Source organism: Podospora bellae-mahoneyi, chromosome 3 (genome assembly GCF_035222275.1).
Source record: "Podospora bellae-mahoneyi strain CBS 112042 chromosome 3, whole genome shotgun sequence".
Classification (NCBI taxonomy): domain Eukaryota; kingdom Fungi; phylum Ascomycota; class Sordariomycetes; order Sordariales; family Podosporaceae; genus Podospora; species Podospora bellae-mahoneyi.
Window position 1 is genome coordinate 2557322 of NC_085882.1, and position 20604 is coordinate 2577925.

Below are 20604 nucleotides of genomic sequence, written 5' to 3' on the forward strand. Positions count from 1 at the left end.
CACGACAAAACGCAGGGTTGAGCCGAAGCTAAACAGCCCCCAGATCGTCAAAAGCTTGCCGAGCCGGGAACTCGGTAGTCTGGAGAGCAGCTGAGACTGTCCGGTCCATATCAAACGGCCTGGGGTTGCGTTCGGGGGGCGGAGACGCCGGCTTGGCGGCCACCCCGAAAGCCGGGTTCCACCACTTCAAAGTCACTTGGTCTAAACATCAACAAATAAATGAATAAAAAACATGTCTTTCCTATCTCTTTTGGGCGCCACCGTCCCGCAGAAACGCAATCGCCCTCTCCAAAAACATCGCTCGCTTTTACTACAAAAAAACACCATACTCTTAAGAGCCTGCAGGGCCACCCAACAGCGCAAATCTCCGAACAATACTTGGGCCATATTCTTGGTACTGTAAGACGGTTAGCCATCATTGCTCGACATATATGGTCAGTATGAGGGACACATACCTCCGCCTTGGTGTGGCAGTAGGACCGGAACTCGGGTGTTTGACCAAGCAAACTGCCACCAAACCAGGGGCCGTGCCTTTGTCGCTTGTGCGTGATGACTTGGACATCAAGACCACCGCTCTTGGCTCCACCGCTGCGAGCCTCGCTGGCCCGAATTCTGGCATCCACCAACTGCTTGATATCACGCTGTAATCGGCGACCAAAGTCCTTGTAGAGTGTGCTACCACCAGAGAGCACAATGTTCTTGTAGAGACCGCGGCGCACATCGATAGGGGATGACTGGATGACGCCATCCACCACCACGGGAAGGGGAGTCAAAAAGTCGGACGAGTAGATTTCGGGGTTGAAGAAGATTTCAGGAGCAAGGAAGCGCTCGTAACCAACATCGACAGTCGCTTGGCGACCGCCGGGGTGCGCAACAACATGCTCCATGAAGCGACTGCGGTCACGATCGAAGCGGTCAAACTCCTTGACAATGTCGGGGCACACATAGCAGTACTGCTCCTTGATCTCCTGCGCCGTCTTGAGCGACGAGTCGGGCTCGCCGCGGTCTCTCAGGAGTGACTGGACAAAGTAGGTGATGTCGCGTCCAGCAATGGGAATAGACTTGATCGATGATCCAATAACATAGCCCTCGGCCACGGGGATGACGTGGGTGACACCGTCACCCGAGTCAATAACAGTACCGGTGAGGGATCGGTCGGTGACCTTGGATGAGGTCCAGGAGGCAGCAAGAGCCAACACGGCCTGAACGGCAATATATAAACCAGCGCAGTTGAAAGACTCGAAGAAAATCTCGGCCGTGTTTTCACGATTTTCGGGGGGGTTCAGGGGTGGTTCGGTGAGGAGGAAGTGATGATCCTCAGGCTCGACCCTCAAATATTTAAAGATGGAGTTGGACCAGAATCTCTCCATGTGATCCTGGGTATCCTCGTATTAGCATTGTGCTTCCTCTTCCAACCCGATGCGACTAGACCCACCCAGTTCTCTATTTGACCATGTCGGATTGGGTAGTGCAACCCGTAACCGGGGCCAGAAGAGGCGGCGATGGCTTCGTCGCCAATAAAGTAATCGAGGTCCTCAGTGCCGCGCTTGGCCGAGAGATGGCCGGTCGGACCAGCACCGCCGGTGAGGAAAGAGGGCTTGTTCGCTACGGCCGGACGGCCAGAGCCAGACCCGGCGCTACCGGCAGCGGCCTTGGTCGCGATGGCGGTCGGGAAAACGAAGGACGGGGAATCATTGCCGGCAAAACCTGGGCAGAGCCGGTCAGATGTTGTTTACGAAAAGGATGTTACCGGTCGATACCCGAAGCTACGAACCTAACTTGGAGAAGCCAGTGCCGCTGCGCGCATGATGTTAGTGACGATGACCTTCAAGCTGGGAGCTGGCTGCTACCTGGACTGGGAAGAGCGGGGCTTGATTTAAGGGGCTGCGACGTACTTGTCCATGACAACGGCCGGCGTTTGGTTTGCCATGTTTGCGATGGGGTTGCGGCCGAATGCAGCTCGTGTGTTGAAGAATCAAGTGTTACTTTGCGGAACGGGGATGGGAATTGGGAGATCGTGAGCCGGACGTCGAAGGTGGCAGGCAGTCGGCGCCCAGTGGAGGTTGGAGGTCCAAGATTACGTCTCGCCAGCAGCGAGCTCCATCCATGTTGCGGTGGCTCTGCGGCTGTGCGCCAAGAGAGAGCCCCGCCAGACTATGGCGGTCAACAGAAGCTCTTGTGACAAAACCTTTCTGGCTCTCTTTCCTCTCAACATTTAACTCCAGTGTCACTCTCACCTTCTGGATAATGGTCTCGAATGTCTAGCCAAGAGCTTCAAGATATTGTTAGCTTCAAGATATTGTTAGAAGATGGCAGGTCCAAGTTCCTGAGCCTTGTTTTCATGGCATGGCTTTCAGAGGTCATCTTAAAGGATCCTCGTCTCAATGTCAATCAATCTTGATTCGTTGTGGTTGCAGTCCCCAACATCCGCCAGGTCGGCTCCAAATCCAAAAAGCTGCGCAGTAAACATTTGGCAAGCGCCATGAAGCTCTCACCGTCCACATAACCCAAGAAGCAACCACCACCCCAAGGAACCACCTTCCTCCCGCCATTTGCACACCCTGACGTAGATCTGAAGATGCCCGGGAATCCGTGATTTGGTCAACTCTTGGAAATCACCAACTACTGCATCTTCTTCGTCCATCAACCGTCCACCTCAAAACACCTCCTTTCCGCTGTCCTGAGTTTGTCTCAAACCACCGGCAAACCAAACCAAATTTATTTATCACAGCACCCTTATACAGCATCGTTTGCGTACATTGCCTATCGTCCCACTAAAGACCGAACCTTCCCGTCTCCATCCATCGTCGCGCCCCTGGCCCGCTCACGATCACCGTCCTGCCTCTTGCTCACCCTCACATGTATCCATGACAGGACTTTAGCGTCGCCACACTCCCTCTTTACCCCGGACTACAATCCCCCCGTTTTGACTTTCCACCTCGCCTCTGCTCGCACGCCGGTCCTAAATCCTACGACAATCAACACGCCCTATCGGGTCGCTATATCTCGCAGAACCCGTGGTATAAAGGGGGGAGGGGCTGTTACGTCTCGCGACGATGCAACGCAGCTCAAGTAGCCCCGAACTCTCACCAATATCCTCTGGAGATGGGGCTGCCGACCGGGTCTGGAGGAGGAAACAGCCCCAGCCGGTTGCTGCGATCTTTATCCATGCTGGTGCCGGTTACCACAGCGTTGCCAATGAACATGTGCATCTCAGTGCATGTAGCGAGTAAGCCCTGTTCGTCCTCGGTCTATGCTCTCACATAGCAGGTATACTGATTGTCGAGCATAGAGCGGCCAAGCTGGGCATGAGCTTTCTGAGAGCTGGTGCTTCCGCTACCCAAGCCGTGGAAGCTGCTATCAAATACCTCGAGGACAGGGAAATCACCAATGCTGGCTTCGGCAGCAACTTGACCATGGACGGCATTGTCGAGTGTGATGCGACTGTGGTAGACCACTTGGGAAGAAGCGGTGCCTGCGGTGCCGTTCCTGGTATGATGTGCTCACATAGTTACCACGGAGACTTGAACTAACTCGACATAGGAGTGCGAAATCCTATATCTCTAGCCAAGCTTATTCTTGACGCAAGCAGTCGTCCTCTGTCACTCCGCCGAGTTCCACCAAACATCCTTGTTGGAGAGGGTGCCAGAGAGTTCGGGATAGAACATGGCATGCCCCAAGTCCCCAACGAGCAACTGGTTTCGAAGAATGCCAAGGACAGATATCTCCGCTGGAACGAGGACCTAAAACGGGCAGAAGCCAAACTGCACCCCTCGAATCATTTTTCTGGCAGGACTGCTGAAAGGTCCAGCGCTGGAGACTACGAACAGGCCGCCGACCCTGCTGGGCAGTCGTCGGGGCGAGATCACACCAATGCAATCTTGACGGGAACTTGGAATGAAGGTCAACCTGACTCCCCTCATATCCCCGGCACGCCCTTGGGAGAGAATGGATCACCGGCAGGCACTGCGGTTACCACTGCGCGGTCGACTCCCAGCAGCTCGTCCAGGTCCTCATCGTACACCCTGCGAACCCCAAATCCTTTGAGCTACGTCAGTGCCGCCTTTCAAGGGCGCTCGAGGCCATCTCAAAAGCGGCCCAAAGTACGGAAAAGCGTGAGTGATGATGCCGCCGCCTTCCTCACGCCGCTCACAGGGACGAACAAAGCACCATCCCCGGCCGCTTCGGCACACGACGGTTCGGTAAGCACTGCGGAGAGCGATAGAGGCGATCTCTCTGACGACGGAGAGAAAAAAAAAGAGGAGAAAGGGCCTCTGCCAATTCTTGCTGGCACCAAACGTAGCCGAGAATTCGGTAGCGGCGATGAGGATTTCGTAACAGACACGGTCGGCGCCATCGCCATTGATAACAGGGGTCACATTGCAGCAGGATCTTCTTCTGGGGGTATTGGAATGAAGCATCGCGGCCGAATTGGGCCTGCTGCCCTCGTCGGCATTGGTACCGCTGTTGTGCCGGAGGACCCCGAAGACGAAATGGCGACCTCGGTAGCTGCTGTCACCAGCGGGACAGGCGAACACATGGCCACGTGCATTGCCTCTGCCAAGTGTGCTGAGCGTCTGTTTCACTGTACCCGGCGCGGACCTAGTGGCCAAGATATCGAAGAGCTGGATGAGTCTGCCCTGATGGAGTCCTTCATTGTCAACGACTTTATGGGGCATCCTGGAGTGCGGAACCAGCCCTCGGCTGGAGCGATTGGGGTCATGGCTGTCAAGAAGGACCTGTCGGGAATTTCCTTTTATTTCGCGCACAATACCGACTCATTTGCCTTGTCGGCGATGGCGGCGACAGACCAACAACCAACATGTACGATGTCCCGGCTGAGTAAAGCTCATGGGGTGGCGCAGGGTGCGAGGAGGATGAGGTATGACTGATTGGGGAGTTTTCGTTTGCATAAACGCAAGAAGCTGTTGTCGAGATGGAAGAGGGTACCTATTTTGCATTCCCGTTGGAAAGGCATAGCATAGATAAATCATGGCGATGGATGGGATACGGTAGCTAGACTGTCATTGCAAGGGCGGCCATGTCCAGAGAGTCTTGTAGACAGGAGTCTTTAAAATAAAAGGATATCGAAGCTCTTTCAATTTTGGATTGTGCAGGTGATACTCCGTGATGACATTCATTCAGTACTCCCTACATAACTCGCCATCGTTAGATACCTGCGAGCCAACAAACAACCACGGCTCATACTAGTACAACAGATACATAAAGAACACATCTTGGTCCCCTTTCTTATTTAGACCAGGTATGCCCCTTCCATCTCTTGAGATTATCGAGATAAAGAATAAGCCGAAATAACGACACACCCTGCTATAACCATGTCTACCTATGCTCTGTTTGCATTTTCATCTCATGATAATACACACCTTTGCTTTCCAATTTTTTTTAAAAAAAAATCATTACCACCGTCCCACTAAAGCTCACTCAACTCCCTCACCCTCCTCTCCAACTCAGGCACCTGCCTCAGCAGCACCTCCAAATCCTCCTTCTCATCCTCCAGCTTCATTCTTTTGTCCGCATCCAGCCTCGTAAAGACAAAGTGCCCCTGCCCGTCAAACTGCAAAATGTGCGTGTGGTACTTCCACAAGCTCCTCCGATGACTCACCGTCATGAGCGTGATCCCCAGCGCCTTGGCATTGTCGTACATGACCTTTTCCGTGTCGAGCGTCACTGAGCTGGTACACTCATCCAAAATAGCATATTTAGGGCGGTGGTAAAACAGCCTGGCCATTGCCACCCTCTGCTGTAGCCCGCCAGACAAGACGTCACGCCACTCGGCTTCCGCGTCCCAGCCTTCGGGGTAGAGGTCGATCAGGTGTTCCAGAGATAGAATTTTCAGGATGGACAAGAGATCGGAGTCGGTCACGCCTTTGGAGCGCATGGTGCGGAGGCCGTCGGGGTAGATGATTTGTTGGCGGAGGGAGCCGCGGGAGAGGTAAGGGCGTTGGGGGATGTAAAAGATGTCTGTGAAGGGGGGTTTGTGGACTGTCCCGCCGTATACGGGCCATAACCCGCCGAGGATGCGGAAGAGGGAGGATTTGCCGCAGCCGTTGGGGCCGACGACCAACAGGTGGTCGCCCGGGGTGAGTTTGAATGTTAGGGCTGGGACGAGGACGTCGCCGTTGGGGGAGATGATGGGTCTGAAAAGGTTAATGAGGGGGACGAAAAGAAAAGGGTGTGGGGGGGGACTTACACATCGATAAACTCAATGTTGCTGCTCTCAACAACCTTGCCTCTTCCCTTGAGGACAGCCTCGTTGTTTTCGGTGCCCGAGCTAGACACAAGCTTCTTCTCAAAGTGCCCCGCCTGAATATCATCCATGACTTCCAACAGCGACGACACACGGGAGGTGTAACCCGCCAACTCCATGATTTCCCTGTAGGAGAACATGATGCGCCCAAAGGCATCCGACGCCGACAGCAACATGCGACGGTTGGTCACAAAGGTCTCAGTCCTGTCACCCATGTTCATCGTCACTTGGCCAGGGAGCTTCACAAAGACAGGAACACTGCACAGCAGCAACCCGAGCGCGCCCCAAAAGTACTTGATGACAAAGTCCTCCATGAAGCCGTGGTAGAATCGGCGGCGGAGAATGTAGTTGACGTGCTTGATGAGGGTGAAGTAGCCCTTGTCGAGGGTGTCCTTTTCGGCTTCGTGACCGGCGTACAGGGCGACTTCCTCGCTGTGGTCTATTAATCTCGAGTGCTGGAAGCGGAACTCGCCTTCGAGTCTGGCTTCGTCGGCCACGTATTTCCCGAATGGGGGTGTCAACGCACGCATGACGTGCGCTGAGAGCTGGACGAGAAGAGACATAAAGACGACGCCTTCTCCGCCGACAGATTTCGAGAGGGAGAATGTGTAGATTGTCTGGTCGTGTTAGTCATGTTTACCTTGTATGCAGGCAAATAGGGGGCATACCATGTCGAGAAGGGGCTTGGCCAAGTTGCTGTACAGCTCGGCCAAACTATTCGAGAACTTGGCCACATCGACAGCGATAAGCTGATCTGGGTTCTTGATCCGATCATCAAGCGCAGAAATACCATAAAAGGTCAGCTGCGAGAGGTACTTGTCATGGATGAACTGCGTCAAGCGTGTCCTGTACCGCAGTGAAAGCTCAGCTTGATGGTACGACAACATCGAGTTGGTAAACGTCGCCGGTACAGCAATCAACATCCACCACACAATGCGCATCAAGAACTCCCTTCCGTTGCCCTTCACCAGAGCCTTGACGATCGCACCATCCATCGCCGCCACCTTCAAGCTGATGAGCGTCCGCATCACCAAGAAGAAACTGTGGCTGATCAACAGCCTCGTCTCTTTGCTCCTCCATCCTGGCACCACAATCTTCAACAACCTTAGCAACGAGCGGAAGAACTCCCGGTTCAATTCCACCTTCTTCTTTGTCACCACTCCATCTGCAGTCGATGTTGTACCAGACTTCTCGGCGCGCTTTGTCGCCTCTCGTACCGAGGCAGCCTTTTGCTCCTGGATAGCATGTCGCACCCTGTTTATGAGGGCGACAAAGAGTGTGATGTAGACGGCGCGAGATATACGGGTGCGGTTTTGGAGGTACATGGACGTCAACTGGCTAACGATGCCACGAATTGTTCGGTCTCGAGCGGCCGCGCTATTGGTGCTCGGCTTCGACATTGTCGGCGCCATTTCGGGCGACGGCGACGGTGGTGGGAAGGCAGGAGTGAGGAGGTCGGGAATAACAATCACGAGTGCGCTGTGGCGGTCATTGGGGATCAAAGGGGGGGTGTTCTATAAGCCAGCCGTTGGGAGGGGGGACTTGGTTGAAGGAGAACAAAAGACGCGAGTGGGTCTCAGAAACGGACTCGACTCGTAGGTCTCGTAGGTAATCCTCAAACCGCGTCGGGTATTTTCGAACAGACTCTTGTGATTATTTAGCAATGGTGGTCAAACCCGAGAGACGAAACTCTCTGATGTTCACGGGCTTTTGCTTGTGGTTCTTGGTCTGGCGCTATCCTCGTGCTGGCGCGGTTCCATTTTCCTCGGTCCTTGCGTCACCCACTTGCTGGAACGGGCAGGCAGTCCGGGTTATGCTGGCGAGTGGTCGCTGAAGAACCGGCATGTGATTCTCTATTCCGTCTTTATGATTGGCTGTTTGAACCCCCACACTTCTTGGTTTGGCTCAAAACCCGGGGAAGAAGAAACTGGGGTAAAAAAATGGACCCGCCCTCGTTTAACCCCAACTCCCAAGAAACACGTGCTCTCCGGCAACCCTGACCCGACAGTCGTCTCATCAAGCACTTTAACACCACCATGAGACTTGTCCAAAAATGAAGCCATTCACACTCCTTCTCACCACCTTCTCTCTTTTTGTCTCTCCCATCTCGGCAAACACAGAGAAGACGATATTCATTGCTCCTCCAGCTGTCGACCTCCCAATCAGCGACCAAACCATCGCCACCATCCTCACTTCTCTCAACCGCCTCACCCCCCTTTCCACCAACCAATCCACCCTCCGCACCCTCATCCCGGTATCCTTCCCCACAACCTCCCACCCAACCGGGACAGAATCATGGTACCTCCTCCACGAACTCACCCCCGCCCAACGCTACGAAGTGCGAATCTGCTGGGCAGCGACTGTAATCCCCCCACCCCTTATCCCCCCTTACATCCCCCCTTACATCCCCCCTCACTCACTAACAAAGCCCCCCCAGCAACCAACCTCCTTCGACCTTCAAACCTTCCCCATCACCGAGATCCCCTCTCTCCCCTCCTTAACCTCCTACCTTAATCCCCTATCCCCATCATCATCACCCCCCAAGGACTTAAACAACCCCCCTACTCGGTCCTCCCTCCTCCTCCTCCGCCTCCTCGCCAAAGCAGACTTCTACACCACCAACCAAACCCTCATGTCTAACCCACCCCCCGTAGCAGCAGACCTCATCCTCGACCCTTTCCTCCTCAACCTCCTCCCCCGCTCGCTAGCCCCAACAGCAGGGTACATCATCTTGGTAGCCATAACAAGCTGGTTCCTGGCACGAGGCGTGAGCAGGGCTCTTTCGTCGCTCATCATCGACAGCAACGACCGTCAACTCACCAAGGACGAAAAAAAGACACAGTGATTGTTTGTGTCCAGTACTGTCTAAACGTAAAAACAAGACACATAGTTAACCCACCCTAATGGTAATTCAATTTCTACCATCACAAAAAAAAGACCATAACATCTCGTCATCATACATCTTCGAACTTCGTATCCGGTCTTGACGGACTCACTCAACATAGACACGTCAACTCGACTGAAGTACCTATCCTCTACCATCAGAAAGCCATACACAAATACCCCACATACCTCCCAAACCACTTTGCCAAAATATTTATACCCCAAATCAATCATCTACAAAACCGATCATACAACCAAAGCCAACCACACCGACATGGAAAAGAAATGGGCAAACGAAACAAAAGGCAAAGCATTACGCTATGATAACATTCAAAAATCTAAGAGTTCTTTGATATAAACAAAAGCAAAGAGTCATGTAAATAGTCTCGGTTTCTTGCTTTTCCCACCTCCTCATTAGAATCCTCATCACTCTTCGTCTCCTTTTCCAGTTACCAAAGGGCCGCCCCTTCTACCGTGTCAGCCCCTGAGTTCACCAAGGAAAAAAAAAAAAGATTCTTATCACGGCTTACCAGCACGACTCTGCGTTTCGACACACATCTCCGCCCTAATACTGTCCAGGATAGCCACCACCCTGAGAATACTGGTGTCCTCCATACGGTGGCTGCTGGCCGTAACCTCCTCCCTGTGGTGGTGGTGCGCCATACGGTGGCTGACCATATGAGCTTGCAGCCCCCGCTCCATAGTGTGGCTGGCCGTAGGATGGCTGACTTGGTGGGGGTGCATAGCTGGGCTGGCCGCTGGGCGAACCGTAAGAGTGTTGGCCGCCGTAGCTTTGACTGTGCGCTTGACCATGGCCGGGTCCGGCGCCATAAGAAGAGGACTGGTAGCCGCCGCCAGAAGACTGCTGTCCGTATGGTGCGGTGTGGGACTGGCTAGACTGCCCGTAAGACTGACTTGAGCCTTGATGGTGTGTTTGTGAGCTTGACTGGTAGGATGAAGATGAGCCACCGCCGTGGACCGAGGTCGAGGATCCCGGCTGCGAGGGAGGTTGGTATGATGTGGGAGGGGCCGAACCGCTGTAGGTCGTAGCACCCGAGTTGGAGTATCCAAAGTTGTTGCCCTGTGAGTCAATTAGCTGCCGCTCGAGACATCTCAGCATCCGGACCAACATACCGAGCTCTGCTTGTTGCCAAAGAGACCAGCAACACCTCCGATCACCCCTCCAAGACCTCCAGCACCGTGTCCGGACGACGACTGACCGCTGAAGTTGTTCGAGGGCGAAGACGAAGGCTTGCTTCCAGAGGAGAATATGCCAGACACGAGCTGGGACGCGACCTTGCCACCGAGCCCGCCGCTGCCGCCGCCGCCTCCGGAGCTGCCACCCGCCAGTCCGCTGAGAACAGCACCAGCAAGCCCACCTCCTCCACTGCTGCCACCGCCCTGCTTTCCGCCGCTGATCGTGTTCAAGAGGAAAGACTATCCACCAACGAAAGCAAACATTAGCAAGTCGTTCTTGGCCCCTTCCACAAAAGATCCTCTGCCCGCTAAACTTACACCAAGGCCCCTGTCACTCTGTCCTCCACCGCCGACACCTCGTGTGCCATCCTCTCTCGGGTTCACCGGCTCGAGACGTCCGTCGGGGTATCTAGCTGTCTGGGAGCCGTCGGGGTGCGTCACGATTTCGGCGCTAGGGTGAGGTACGCCGTAGGGGTGATCGGAGCGGGCAGCGGGAGTGTTGCCAAAGGGAACGGGCTCGGTCGGGAGATCCCATTGCGAGACTCCAGTCGAGAGCTGCACATAGTAGTACTTCTTGCTGGCAGCATCCCACTGGGCAATCCAGCCCGAGGGGAGAGGAGGCGGCGCATAGGTTGGCCCGTCGCTGCCGGGTGATCCGGGGCCTGCCATGTCTGGAAGGGGCGCGAGAAAGAAACTCTTCGATCTGCTGGAGCTACGAGAATTGGGTTCTGGTGTTGTGCTTCGGCGTTTGCCTCGTCAATCGCGCGCAAATAATGGAGGGGTTGGTTGAGGGTGGAAGCTTAGGTGCTCGGTCGTTGAGAGCAAGATTTCGCAGGGAAGGGTGTGGGTGTGAGAAAGTAAAAAGCCAAAACTCGTGAGGAAATCAACCCTCGAGGTCTGTGTTGCCTGACAATCAAGGGTGCAAGTGGTCGAACGGATTTTGGAGGAGGGAAAAGGAACCAAGCAAGCAAGCTGAGCTGAGTGAGAATGCTGAGTGGGAGATGCGCAGCGGGGCAGATGCGACCGCTCGCTCTATCTAGCTTGCGCTTGCGCAGGGCGTCTAATGGAGGGGGAGGGGGGCGGGGCAAATCGCAACCTTGACTTCGACCAAACAACGTCTTGATTTTTGTTGCTGACGACTGTGACGACGGCCGAGATCATCACCACCATACATACATATATAAAAATCCCAGAGAAGGGGCGGAAGGAAGTAGTGTGCAGAGGGAGCCAGCCGTTTCCACCACCGGGCATTATCAGTGCACCGTAGCTAGCCTCTTCTCAGCTCAATGAGAAGGAAGGCCTTGCGAATTCCGTCATCTTCAACAACCGCAAAGGTGACCCAAACAACAGGATGTCTTTGTGACAATGCCACCGATAAAATCCAGACGACGTCAGCTTTTGGAGAATGCCATCGAAAGCTGATAACTTCCAGCACTCACGCTCACTACTACCCACCTCACCACTGAGTGATCACATACCTCTCAACAACCAAAATTCCAAAGCATGGCCTCTGCCTCAACTACCGTCATCCTCCAATTTCCCTTTTCATTTTTCACAATGAAATCTCCAGCTCACCACCAATCCCCCGAACCACCTCAGCCACAACGAATGGCGCGTCCCCTCAACAAGGGCACAAAACTCCGGGAGGCAGCCAGCACCAATCCTCACTTTACTTCCCCACACATTGCATCTACCTTCCTTCGAACTTAAATCACAATTCTATCCATAAAACATCAATCGACTTTCCCTTTTAATACCTCAAAGCAACCCTCTACCGTTTCAATATTGACGCCACAATTTGCTGGACGCTTCTGCATCTGACTTACCTAAACTACCTGTCGAGAATGACCTATTAGGTTGTTTCTATTCTTAACTCACCCCATGGAACCTAGAAAAGATTACCCGAGTCAAATGCAAAAGCAACTAAATGTCAAGTAAAACTGTAAAAGAGAGCACTCGAATCAAAATGTGAACACGCCAGAACCTCACATAGACACTTGCATGTATCACAGACCAGTAGCAATCTAGCGAAACAATGCTCGTTCGAATGTTGTTGAATGCCAATCGTGCTCCGTCAAAGGTACCTAGTAATGATAAACCATTCATCTAGGTACTTCTGGTCCGCCGCATCTCTCTAGGCTCATGTGTTCTGCTCAATACTCCAACCCCAAAACTCCTGTTAAAACGACTCCTCCCATCGGTGTTGAACCTCATCTTCAAATCTTCGCAATGCTCTCTCTAAAACCTTCTAAACACATTCCCATCGATATCTATTCCAAACAACTACCTCTCAAGAACTATACCCAATACCTCTCAAGAACTATACCCAATATCCCCTCCTCCAAACCCATTCCCATTCCCATTCCCGTTCAACACCTGCTTCCCAACCCTCTCCCTCACCTCCTCAACCCTATCCTCAACCCCATTCTTCTTCCCCTTGCCCTCACCCTCCCCATCCTGCGTCAGTAATCCCCGTCTAATAGCCAGCACACTATCAACAATAACAGCATCCACCCCCTCCCTAACCTGCCTCCTCACCAACCCCGGCTCGTTATTCTCCCTCCCATAACTAACACAAACCAACCCCGCCCCCTTCACCACCCTCACCAACCTCGGACTATTCACAAACGGCTCCGCATTGCTCACAATCCCCAGCAAATTCCACCTGCTCGCAAACCTAATCGCCTCCTGCAGACTACTCGCCCTGATATCCCCCACCGGACACGTCCCCGCATCCGTCAAAAACAAAATCGGTATATTCGGCTGCTTAAAACTCAAACAGAGACAAATATCCGGGTTGAAGCTCGAAAAAATGATATTCCTCCTCTGGTGCGGGTTGGCAGTCATGTCGTACACCTTTTGCAGCACCGTGTCGCAAAACGAGTTCAGCTCGACCGCGTACGTGTCCATCTCGTGCTCCTCGCTCTCGTGAAGCATCGGGTACTTCATCTCGATGTTGAACCCCACGCTCTGCGGCAGCTTCACAAAGAGGTCCTCCAGCGTCGCAAACGGCGCCTGGATGAAGTTTCCGCGCGAGTTGGCCTTGAAGCCCTTCTCTTTGAAATCCCTCGTGTGTTTCATCCTCTCTTCCATCTCCTGCTTGGACAAGCGATGCTGCCTGTTGTGATCCGGCCAGTCCATCGACATGGACCTCTGCCTCGGACCGGGCGAGTTGCTCCGCCTCGTCTTCTCGAGCAGCTTGTTCTCCGGAATGGCATACGAAAAAGGCGACGTCCCATTATTCCCCTGAATAGTCCTCGACTTGTCCGGGTTGATGTGCAAGAATTGCTCCAGAGTCAAAGTGTGAACCGGCGCGTCAAACCCGGTCTCGCTGACCAAAAAGTCGTGGTAGATAACCGGGACGTGGTCCTTGGTGAGCTGGACGTCAAACTCGACATAGTTAGCGCCGAGGTTGGCCGCTGCAATAAAGGATGAGACGGTGTTCTCGCCCAGCTGGAGGGAGCGGCTGGACGTCATATTCTTGCCCAGGCCGCGGTGGCCAATGACCATGGTCGAGGCCAACTTCTTCCAGTAGGTGTGCTCAGAAGTGACCTCCATGCTAGGGTGTGAGAATGGCGTGATGACCAAAAAGTTAAAGTTGACGCTGCCAATGACCTCAAAATTGGCACCCATGATGGGCACACAGACATCACCCTGAAGGTTCATCCTCTTGGTCCCAATAGTAGGTCGAACGCTCGAGAGCAGGGCAACACCACGGCCGACCTTATTCTCGTTGTTCCCAGAGTAGGTAGGAACAATATCGAAAAACAGCTTGACCTTGCTGGCGTCAACCGTAGTAAAAACGACAGGCTCGGTAGAGATGTTGTCGTGAACGGGCAAGTCAAACATAGTTGGCTCGCCCTGAGCCCCTTGCGCCGACACTACAATCGACAACGTGGTGTCCAACTCCGTCGTGTGTGCTTTCGAAAGCGGAATATTGTCCAGCTTTACCGCCTCAAGATTCTTCCGCATGTCCATCGAGCCCAAGCTAACCAGCACCAGACTCTCATCCTTGAGATACCGATGACCAAATGACTTGACCGGCTCCGCCTTGCGCGCAGAGCCCTTCGATCGTCTCTCCTGGAACGACGCCTTGTCAGGCACAGCCGCATTATCCGTCACCGACTTCTCGTCATCAGAAGTATTACTAGCCGTGTCCTCTCCCTCCTTGCTCTGAGCAAGAAAGTGAGCAATAGGCATATGTCCTCTCAAAGCAGCATGTTCCCTCGCTGTCCAACCCGACGAATCCGGCTTGTCCACCTCAGCCCCGGCTTCCACCAACAGCTTAACCACAGACAAATGCCCATCTACCGCCGCAATATGCAGCGGCGTCCAAGCAAAAGCCTTCTCCGTCAACTCAAAATCCGCCTTTTGATCCGCCGTCCCCTCCAACAACACCTTTGCACACTCATCATGCCCAAACCTCGCGGCAATATGCAGCGCCGTCTCCCCCGTCTTATCCCGCCAGTTGATGTCAACCCCCGCATGCACCAACATCTCGACAATATGCTCAAAGTTCGCCTTGGTGGCAATAGCCAACACAGCACTCGACTTTGAGATGGCCCGTCTCATCTCCGCCTTGTTATCACTGACACCCTGCCAATTCTCCCCTTGAAGCAGTGCCTTGGTCGTAAGAGCGTGACCACCAAGGACGCTGAGATGCAGAGGTGCTTCTCCGTTCTTGTCCTGCCATTCAGGGGCGTCGATTCCGTTTTCGACATCAAACATGCCCCAATCCTGCATCTTCTTCATCAAAATCTGACACACCACCACAAAGCCAAACTGAGCGGCGTAATGCAGTGGAATGCGTCCAAAGTTATCCTTCGCCTTCAAAGCCACCCTTTGTGCTGGCTTGAGATTGTCCAAAAGGTACATGAGCATCTGCACAGCCTCGTCATCCTTGCCCAAGAGACTGGCCGTCTCCTTGAGAGCAGACACCCGCGGTGTGGCGAGAGGAGACGTTGCTGGGGTAAGATAATTCTGGGCGTATTGAACCCCCGGCGGAAAAGGGTATGCGTTCAAGTGAGGATCCGGCTTCACCTCCTCCACGGCTCTGGAAGAAACGGTCTTGGTCCGGCCAATATGAGTGACCAGCCTGTGAATACAATTCCGCCCATTGATGTCGTCGGGGTCATCAAGGTCCGAAATCCTTTCCAGAAGCACAGGAATGACCTTTTTCGACCGGGCCGAGATGGCGCGCTGCAGGAGGCTGTGCAGGAGGTTTTGGAAAGCGTCGGTTTGATCTTGTTTTGCGAGATTTGCAGCAGCTAACCCGGTCGTCAATGTATCTAGATTATCTTGCCGGACGGCTTGATCTAGTGCGTTGAGCACTGACGTATCGACGTCCAGTTTCGTGGGTCGCCCGTAAGACCGTGTTGAGCGGTCGGATTTGGCGTCATTGGTGTTCTTGGATTCATTGAGCACCGAAAGCCACGTGTTGACTGTCTGAAGCTCCTGGCTGGTGTCAAGATTTGTGGCAAACGGTAGAACGTCGACCCTGGTAGAGATGTACCTCTCCTGGATATCCGACGTGTGAACCTTCTTGTCCAGCTTCTTTGTGATTTTGACAAAGCCTCGACGGTTGATCTCTCCGAACCACTGTAGATTCCTCAGTTGGTTTCTGATTTCGAGTAAAGCTCCTATCAGATCCTCGAGCTCCTCCTCGTCGATGTTAGCGGCATCGCGAGGTGTTGGTCCGTATCTGTCTGTGATGGCTTGCAGTCGTCGCTGGTTCTCGTGGAGCTTCCTTGTATAGAACTGGTCAACGCACTCTACTTCGCGGTCGAGGGCAAACAGAAACTCTGTTGGTCCAAGGGTCAGATCACGAGGTCAACGAAAGGGCGTTGCGGATCAGTGAACCCACCAGCCAAGTCGACTTGATCCCCATTGTGGGCAGCTGTGTCGGCTGCTGTTTTTATGAGTTTCTTGAGGCGCTTGTAGTCGATGTAAGAGCCTGCCCACTCGGGGACTTGGTTTCTTGGAAGACTAGGAAAGCAAAAGTGTAAGTAAGGGGCAATCACGAATGCAGGCAGATACATACTTTTTCCCAAACTTCATATTGCGTGGTAGCTGCTAAGTACGTCTTGGACGATGAGAAGCCAGCTAAAAAATCAAAAGGGGGTATCAAATGCCAAATGATCTGACAGGTCGTATCCCGTGTTGGCTATGAGCGGGATGCCAGCGGCTGAGTGTTGGGAAAGAAAATGCTATATATATCCGCTGATGTTTCCAAGTTGCGATCTCAGAGGTAGGAGGTGAAACGTACAAAATCAAACGGTCGGAAGTATCGTTATCGTATCTACTTCAACAAGCAGACCTTGTGTGTTTGAGAAGACAAAGAGGTCATGGAAACAGCAAGGAGAAGGGAGGAAGTCACGGCATGAAAGATGTAGTGGAGAGGGGAAGTCTCGATCCCGTTGATGGGTACAAGAGTGGGAACCTCGATGGTCAAGCTGCCACGCACGTCACACACGTTTTCCACGGGGGAAAATATAAGAGTCCCATCGACAAGCGGCGATCCATGAGCTCATGCTGTGGACAAATGCACATGGCAAGAAAGCTGCTCGAGACATACATGGCAGTTGAAGGCCGGAACCAGTGACATCGTCCAGCAGCTATCAGTGGCGCCAGCTCACTCTCTGATTGGCCAATAGCCACCCCACCATCCGATAGACCCCTGTCGCCTCCCGCCTCAGAACCCAGCCGCTGGGTTTCCACCACGAGCAATCACAGCCTGGTTTTTATAGAGTGTTGGAGTTCTCTCCACAGAGTAAACTTATACGGCTATGAAGGGTTCTATTCTTCATAAGCTTGAAGATCGATCCTTCATGTCTGCATATGATATCTCGACTCTTCACAACGTCTTGGCCCTTTTGTTGGTCGTCTCACCGCTCCCCTCCAACTTCCAACTTCTCCACTTACACAGAAGGTGCTCCATGTAGGGTCAGCTCTCGACTGCAGCTTGCACATGCACAGTTTGCTTTCTTGCAGGTCGCACCAGGCAAAATCCAGAAGAATTTTCCGTGGAGGGAAGAGGTCTCGTGACTCAATACCCTGTGCAGCGGCTAGTCAAGGGAGTTCAAGCCGCTGGACCCTTTCTGTCGTCGAAGGCGCATCTCGTGATCTTTTTTTGCCCACTGAGAACAGACCAAGGGTCCAGAACAAAGCGCCCCTGAATTAGCATGGCATAACTCTACGGTAATCCTGGATGGCTCTAGTGCGGGGATCGGTGAATGAGCCGCACCTCAAATGCTGCAAAAATAGACGGCTCGTTGGTTGAACAAGGCTCGGCAGGAACGTGCTACATACAAGAAATAGCAAACACTTCTGACTGAGTTAAAGAAAGATCCTGTAGAAGTTGCCGCTGGATGCTTGATCCACGACCTTGCAGGCAATGTAAAGCTAACCATATGGTCTGTGGAGGGTTGAGTGATAAGAGAAACTCATATGTGAGGATGAACCCCGATAGATTAATTATTGAAGCTTTTTATATTCCTAAACTCCATTTTCTCCTTCACGGCGTGAAAGCGTGATAGGGCTGAGGCAAAAATCCATCCTTTCGAAATCCATTCTTCACCAACCCTGCAACAGTACCGTAAATTTCAACTTGTGGCTTGTGGCGCTGGACCCACATTTACAATCAAGGGTCTTGCATCAATCACGACTAAAACTTCAACAACACAACCCATATTCACATCAAACTTCGCCCTCGTTGTCGACGATAAAATATTCCGAGAAGATGGCCGCCACTGATCCGAGTCCGACTCTGAAGTTTTTGACAGATGCAGGTCATCTCTTAGCCTTTACGGCTCCCGAGACATCGGCATATATCCTCAGGCAGCGAAATGACTTGATGTTCGAGCATGAGATTCCTCTTCCTGAGGTCCAACGACAGCATGTTTGCACGGCCTGTGGTAATATTTTGGCTTTCGGGGAGGGCAGTGACCTGGTCTTCAAAAAGAACAAAAAGGCAGTGATCAAAAAGAAACAGCAAACACCTCCAGCACCCAAGGTCGAAAAAGCGAAAAGGCAAGAACCTCGGTCATCTGGCCCAACCAAGCGCATCGAGTGTGGCCATTGCTCTTCGAAAATCGAGATCAAGCTTCCGGCTCCGGCTCCCATCATTCGCCATACTGTCAAACCGGCCCACAAGGTGTCCAAGACCACGGCACCGGGAGCGGCCCCATCTTTGCCCAAGACTTCAGGTTCACACGAGACGACATCCTCGCAGAAGCCAGCGTCCAATGCGAACAGCAAGAAGAGGGCCAAGTCTCGAAAAGCGGGTCTCCAAGCTCTGTTGGAGCAATCCAAATATTCAAGACCTTCGCCTGGGTTGAGCCTTGCCGACTTCATGTCGAAATGAGTCCCAAGGCTCAGCTATCGAAATAAGAACATTCCGGAACCTTGGGGCAGCGTCAGGTTGTGCCTAGTGTTATGACATAATCTCCATGACTCCCTGAACCTATAGTGGGGCACAACCGTTTTGGCAGGTCAACTACCCCGCCAAAGAACGATTTTATCACAGAGTTAGTTACCCCTCCAAAATTTTATTCCCTGGTTCTCGCCATATCCCATCAACACCACCGAAACAAAGCACCAAAATAGCAAAAATGACAGAGCTTTTCAACCCTATCGGCGAGAAGGTCGAGCAGGCCGTCCAGGCCAATGGCGAGGCTGAGGATGACTTCAAGCCCATCGATGAGATCGAGTCCCTCTGCATGAACTGCCACGAGAATGTGAGCTGCAAACTTTGGATGGTTGCACATTAACGAATGCGCCGATGCTAATCATGGTCATAGGGCATGACACGCCTCCTCCTCACCAAGATTCCCTATTTCCGCGAGATTATCATCATGTCCTTCAACTGCGACCACTGCGGCTTCAACAACAACGAGATCCAGCCTGCTGGTACCCTCCAGCTCAAGGGTGTCCACTACGAGCTCCGGTTAAGAGATATGGAGGACTTCCAGCGCCAGGTTGTCAAGTCCGACACTGCCACCGTCAAGTTTATCGAGCTCGATGTCGAGGTCCCCCCTGGCAAGGGTCAGCTCACGAACGTGGAGGGCCTCCTAACCACCATCGTGGATGATCTCGTCTTCGACCAAGAGAAGCGTATGAAGGAAACCCCTGAGGCGGCCGCCAAAGTTGCTGAAGTCATTGCCAAGGGCAGACAAATGCTCGCCGGAGAGGCGTTCCCCTTCCGTGTGTCTGTCGACGACCCGGCTGGCAACAGCTTTATCGCCCCTGACCCTCGCGACGGCGTTGGCAAGTGGGAGAAGCGCGAGTACCTCCGTACACCTGAGCAGAACGAGGCTCTCGGTCTCGCCGACACCAACACTGAAGGCCTTGACGACAATGGCGACATCATCCCCGATCACGTCTACCAGTTCCCAGCCTCTTGCCCGGGCTGCATGCACCCCTGCACGACCAACATGAAGATGGTCGACATCCCCCACTTCAGACAAGTCGTCATCATGAACACGAGCTGTGATGACTGCGGTTATAAGTCCAACGACGTCAAGACGGGTGGTGAGGTCCCTGAGAAGGGCAAGAAGGTCACCATCAAGATCAAGACCCCTGTGGATCTTGCCCGCGATATCCTCAAGAGCGAGAGCTGCCAGCTCGAGTGCCCCGAGCTCAGCCTTTCCGTCAACCCAGGCACCCTCGGTGGAAGATTTACCACCGTCGAGGGTCTCCTCACCCAGGTCCGCGATGACCTCCACAAACAAATCTTCGAGGCCGATGCCGACGTGGAGAAGACTAAGCGCAAGAACGACTCTCTGGACAGCACCGAGGCGTCGAGGTGGAATGACTTCTTTGATGGGCTCAATTCTGCCATCAAGGGCGAGAGGGAGTTTACCATTGTGTTGACTGACCCATTGGCGGCCAGTTATGTTCAGAGCTTGGCTGATAACCCGGATGAACCTGATGAGCAGATGACCGTCGAGGAGTATGAGCGGACAGAGGAGGAAGAGGAGGAGTTGGGTTTGTTGGACATGAAGACTGAGAATTATGAGAATGATGTTTGAGCTATGGAAATAGAAAATGGGAAAAGCATGGGTGGCTGGTTTCTGGGTATTGGGATTTGCGTTTTTTTTCAGTTGTTTAAAAAAATGATACCTGTCCTATAGACAAAGAGAATGATTTGATGATGCCAACTACTTGACTGGGTCCGACAATTGTAAAGTTGAGAGCGTATCAAGGGTCTTCCGCAGATGTAAGCACGCTTATATGTTTTAGGTGTGAAAAAGGCTCAT

General features: G+C 53.1%; 8 protein-coding genes across 8 annotated transcripts; 4 read left to right on the forward strand and 4 right to left on the reverse strand.

Moving 5' to 3' along the window:
* Positions 1 to 192: 192 nt before the first annotated feature.
* ARP3 (Actin-related protein 3) lies at positions 193 to 2125 on the reverse strand. The gene is made up of 5 exons (XM_062877888.1): positions 1896 to 2125; positions 1775 to 1797; positions 1436 to 1707; positions 456 to 1376; positions 193 to 397 (listed from the first exon to the last, which is right to left on the reverse strand). Exons 1-5 carry the CDS (start codon positions 1928 to 1930, stop codon positions 332 to 334), a joined length of 1317 nt encoding a protein of 438 aa, XP_062733706.1. The 5' UTR covers positions 1931 to 2125; the 3' UTR covers positions 193 to 331.
* A 508-nt stretch (positions 2126 to 2633) lies between these two features.
* Positions 2634 to 5094, forward strand: QC761_307480 (uncharacterized protein). The gene is made up of 3 exons (XM_062877889.1): positions 2634 to 3229; positions 3293 to 3492; positions 3544 to 5094. The coding sequence occupies exons 1-3, from the start codon at positions 3057 to 3059 to the stop codon at positions 4890 to 4892; spliced, it is 1722 nt and encodes a 573-aa protein (XP_062733707.1). The 5' UTR covers positions 2634 to 3056; the 3' UTR covers positions 4893 to 5094.
* On the reverse strand, positions 5084 to 8554 carry PXA2 (ATP-binding cassette long-chain fatty acid transporter pxa2). The gene is made up of 3 exons (XM_062877890.1): positions 6937 to 8554; positions 6212 to 6885; positions 5084 to 6158 (listed from the first exon to the last, which is right to left on the reverse strand). The coding sequence occupies exons 1-3, from the start codon at positions 7678 to 7680 to the stop codon at positions 5432 to 5434; spliced, it is 2145 nt and encodes a 714-aa protein (XP_062733708.1). The 5' UTR covers positions 7681 to 8554; the 3' UTR covers positions 5084 to 5431.
* On the forward strand, positions 8152 to 9131 carry QC761_307504 (uncharacterized protein). The gene is made up of 2 exons (XM_062877893.1): positions 8152 to 8630; positions 8706 to 9131. The coding sequence occupies exons 1-2, from the start codon at positions 8322 to 8324 to the stop codon at positions 9111 to 9113; spliced, it is 717 nt and encodes a 238-aa protein (XP_062733709.1). The 5' UTR covers positions 8152 to 8321; the 3' UTR covers positions 9114 to 9131.
* Positions 9132 to 9216: 85 nt separating this feature from the next.
* Positions 9217 to 11882, reverse strand: QC761_307501 (uncharacterized protein). Its single transcript, XM_062877891.1, has 3 exons — positions 10667 to 11882; positions 10286 to 10588; positions 9217 to 10232 (listed from the first exon to the last, which is right to left on the reverse strand). The coding sequence occupies exons 1-3, from the start codon at positions 11015 to 11017 to the stop codon at positions 9717 to 9719; spliced, it is 1170 nt and encodes a 389-aa protein (XP_062733710.1). The 5' UTR covers positions 11018 to 11882; the 3' UTR covers positions 9217 to 9716.
* Positions 11883 to 12661: 779 nt separating this feature from the next.
* On the reverse strand, positions 12662 to 16923 carry GDE1_1 (Glycerophosphocholine phosphodiesterase; the record flags this gene model as incomplete). Its single annotated transcript, XM_062877894.1, has 4 exons — positions 16389 to 16923; positions 16212 to 16333; positions 14196 to 16149; positions 12662 to 14015 (listed from the first exon to the last, which is right to left on the reverse strand). Exons 1-4 carry the CDS (start codon positions 16403 to 16405, stop codon positions 12662 to 12664), a joined length of 3447 nt encoding a protein of 1148 aa, XP_062733711.1. The 5' UTR covers positions 16406 to 16923.
* Positions 16924 to 18086: 1163 nt separating this feature from the next.
* QC761_307520 (uncharacterized protein) lies at positions 18087 to 18710 on the forward strand (the record flags this gene model as incomplete). Its single annotated transcript, XM_062877895.1, has 1 exon — positions 18087 to 18710. The coding sequence occupies one exon, from the start codon at positions 18087 to 18089 to the stop codon at positions 18708 to 18710; it is 624 nt and encodes a 207-aa protein (XP_062733712.1).
* Positions 18711 to 18957: 247 nt separating this feature from the next.
* On the forward strand, positions 18958 to 20508 carry ZPR1 (nucleolar zinc-finger protein; the record flags this gene model as incomplete). The annotated part of the gene is made up of 2 exons (XM_062877896.1): positions 18958 to 19083; positions 19147 to 20508. 2 exons carry the CDS (start codon positions 18958 to 18960, stop codon positions 20374 to 20376), a joined length of 1356 nt encoding a protein of 451 aa, XP_062733713.1. The 3' UTR covers positions 20377 to 20508.
* Positions 20509 to 20604: the final 96 nt, after the last annotated feature.

Coding starts and splice junctions, on each gene's coding strand:
- PXA2 (XM_062877890.1), bottom strand. CDS start 7,680: ATGGCGCCGACAATGTCGAAGCCGAGCACCAATAGCGCGGCCGCTCGA. Junction 6,886..6,936: donor CCAAGCCCCTTCTCGACATG/GTATGCCCCCTA, acceptor TAACACGACCAG/ACAATCTACACATTCTCCCT. Junction 6,159..6,211: donor AACATTGAGTTTATCGATGT/GTAAGTCCCCCC, acceptor TAACCTTTTCAG/ACCCATCATCTCCCCCAACG.
- ARP3 (XM_062877888.1), bottom strand. CDS start 1,930: ATGGCAAACCAAACGCCGGCCGTTGTCATGGACAA. Junction 1,377..1,435: donor ATGGTCAAATAGAGAACTGG/GTGGGTCTAGTC, acceptor GAGGATACCCAG/GATCACATGGAGAGATTCTG. Junction 398..455: donor ACTGCCACACCAAGGCGGAG/GTATGTGTCCCT, acceptor ACCGTCTTACAG/TACCAAGAATATGGCCCAAG.
- QC761_307504 (XM_062877893.1), top strand. CDS start 8,322: ATGAAGCCATTCACACTCCTTCTCACCACCTTCTCTCTTTTTGTCTCT. Junction 8,631..8,705: donor GAATCTGCTGGGCAGCGACT/GTAATCCCCCCA, acceptor AAGCCCCCCCAG/CAACCAACCTCCTTCGACCT.
- QC761_307480 (XM_062877889.1), top strand. CDS start 3,057: ATGCAACGCAGCTCAAGTAGCCCCGAACTCTCACCAATATCCTCTGGA. Junction 3,230..3,292: donor CATCTCAGTGCATGTAGCGA/GTAAGCCCTGTT, acceptor TGTCGAGCATAG/AGCGGCCAAGCTGGGCATGA. Junction 3,493..3,543: donor TGCCTGCGGTGCCGTTCCTG/GTATGATGTGCT, acceptor AACTCGACATAG/GAGTGCGAAATCCTATATCT.
- QC761_307501 (XM_062877891.1), bottom strand. CDS start 11,017: ATGGCAGGCCCCGGATCACCCGGCAGCGACGGGCCAACCTATGCGCCG. Junction 10,589..10,666: donor AGAGTGACAGGGGCCTTGGT/GTAAGTTTAGCG, acceptor GTTGGTGGATAG/TCTTTCCTCTTGAACACGAT. Junction 10,233..10,285: donor TTGGCAACAAGCAGAGCTCG/GTATGTTGGTCC, acceptor ATTGACTCACAG/GGCAACAACTTTGGATACTC.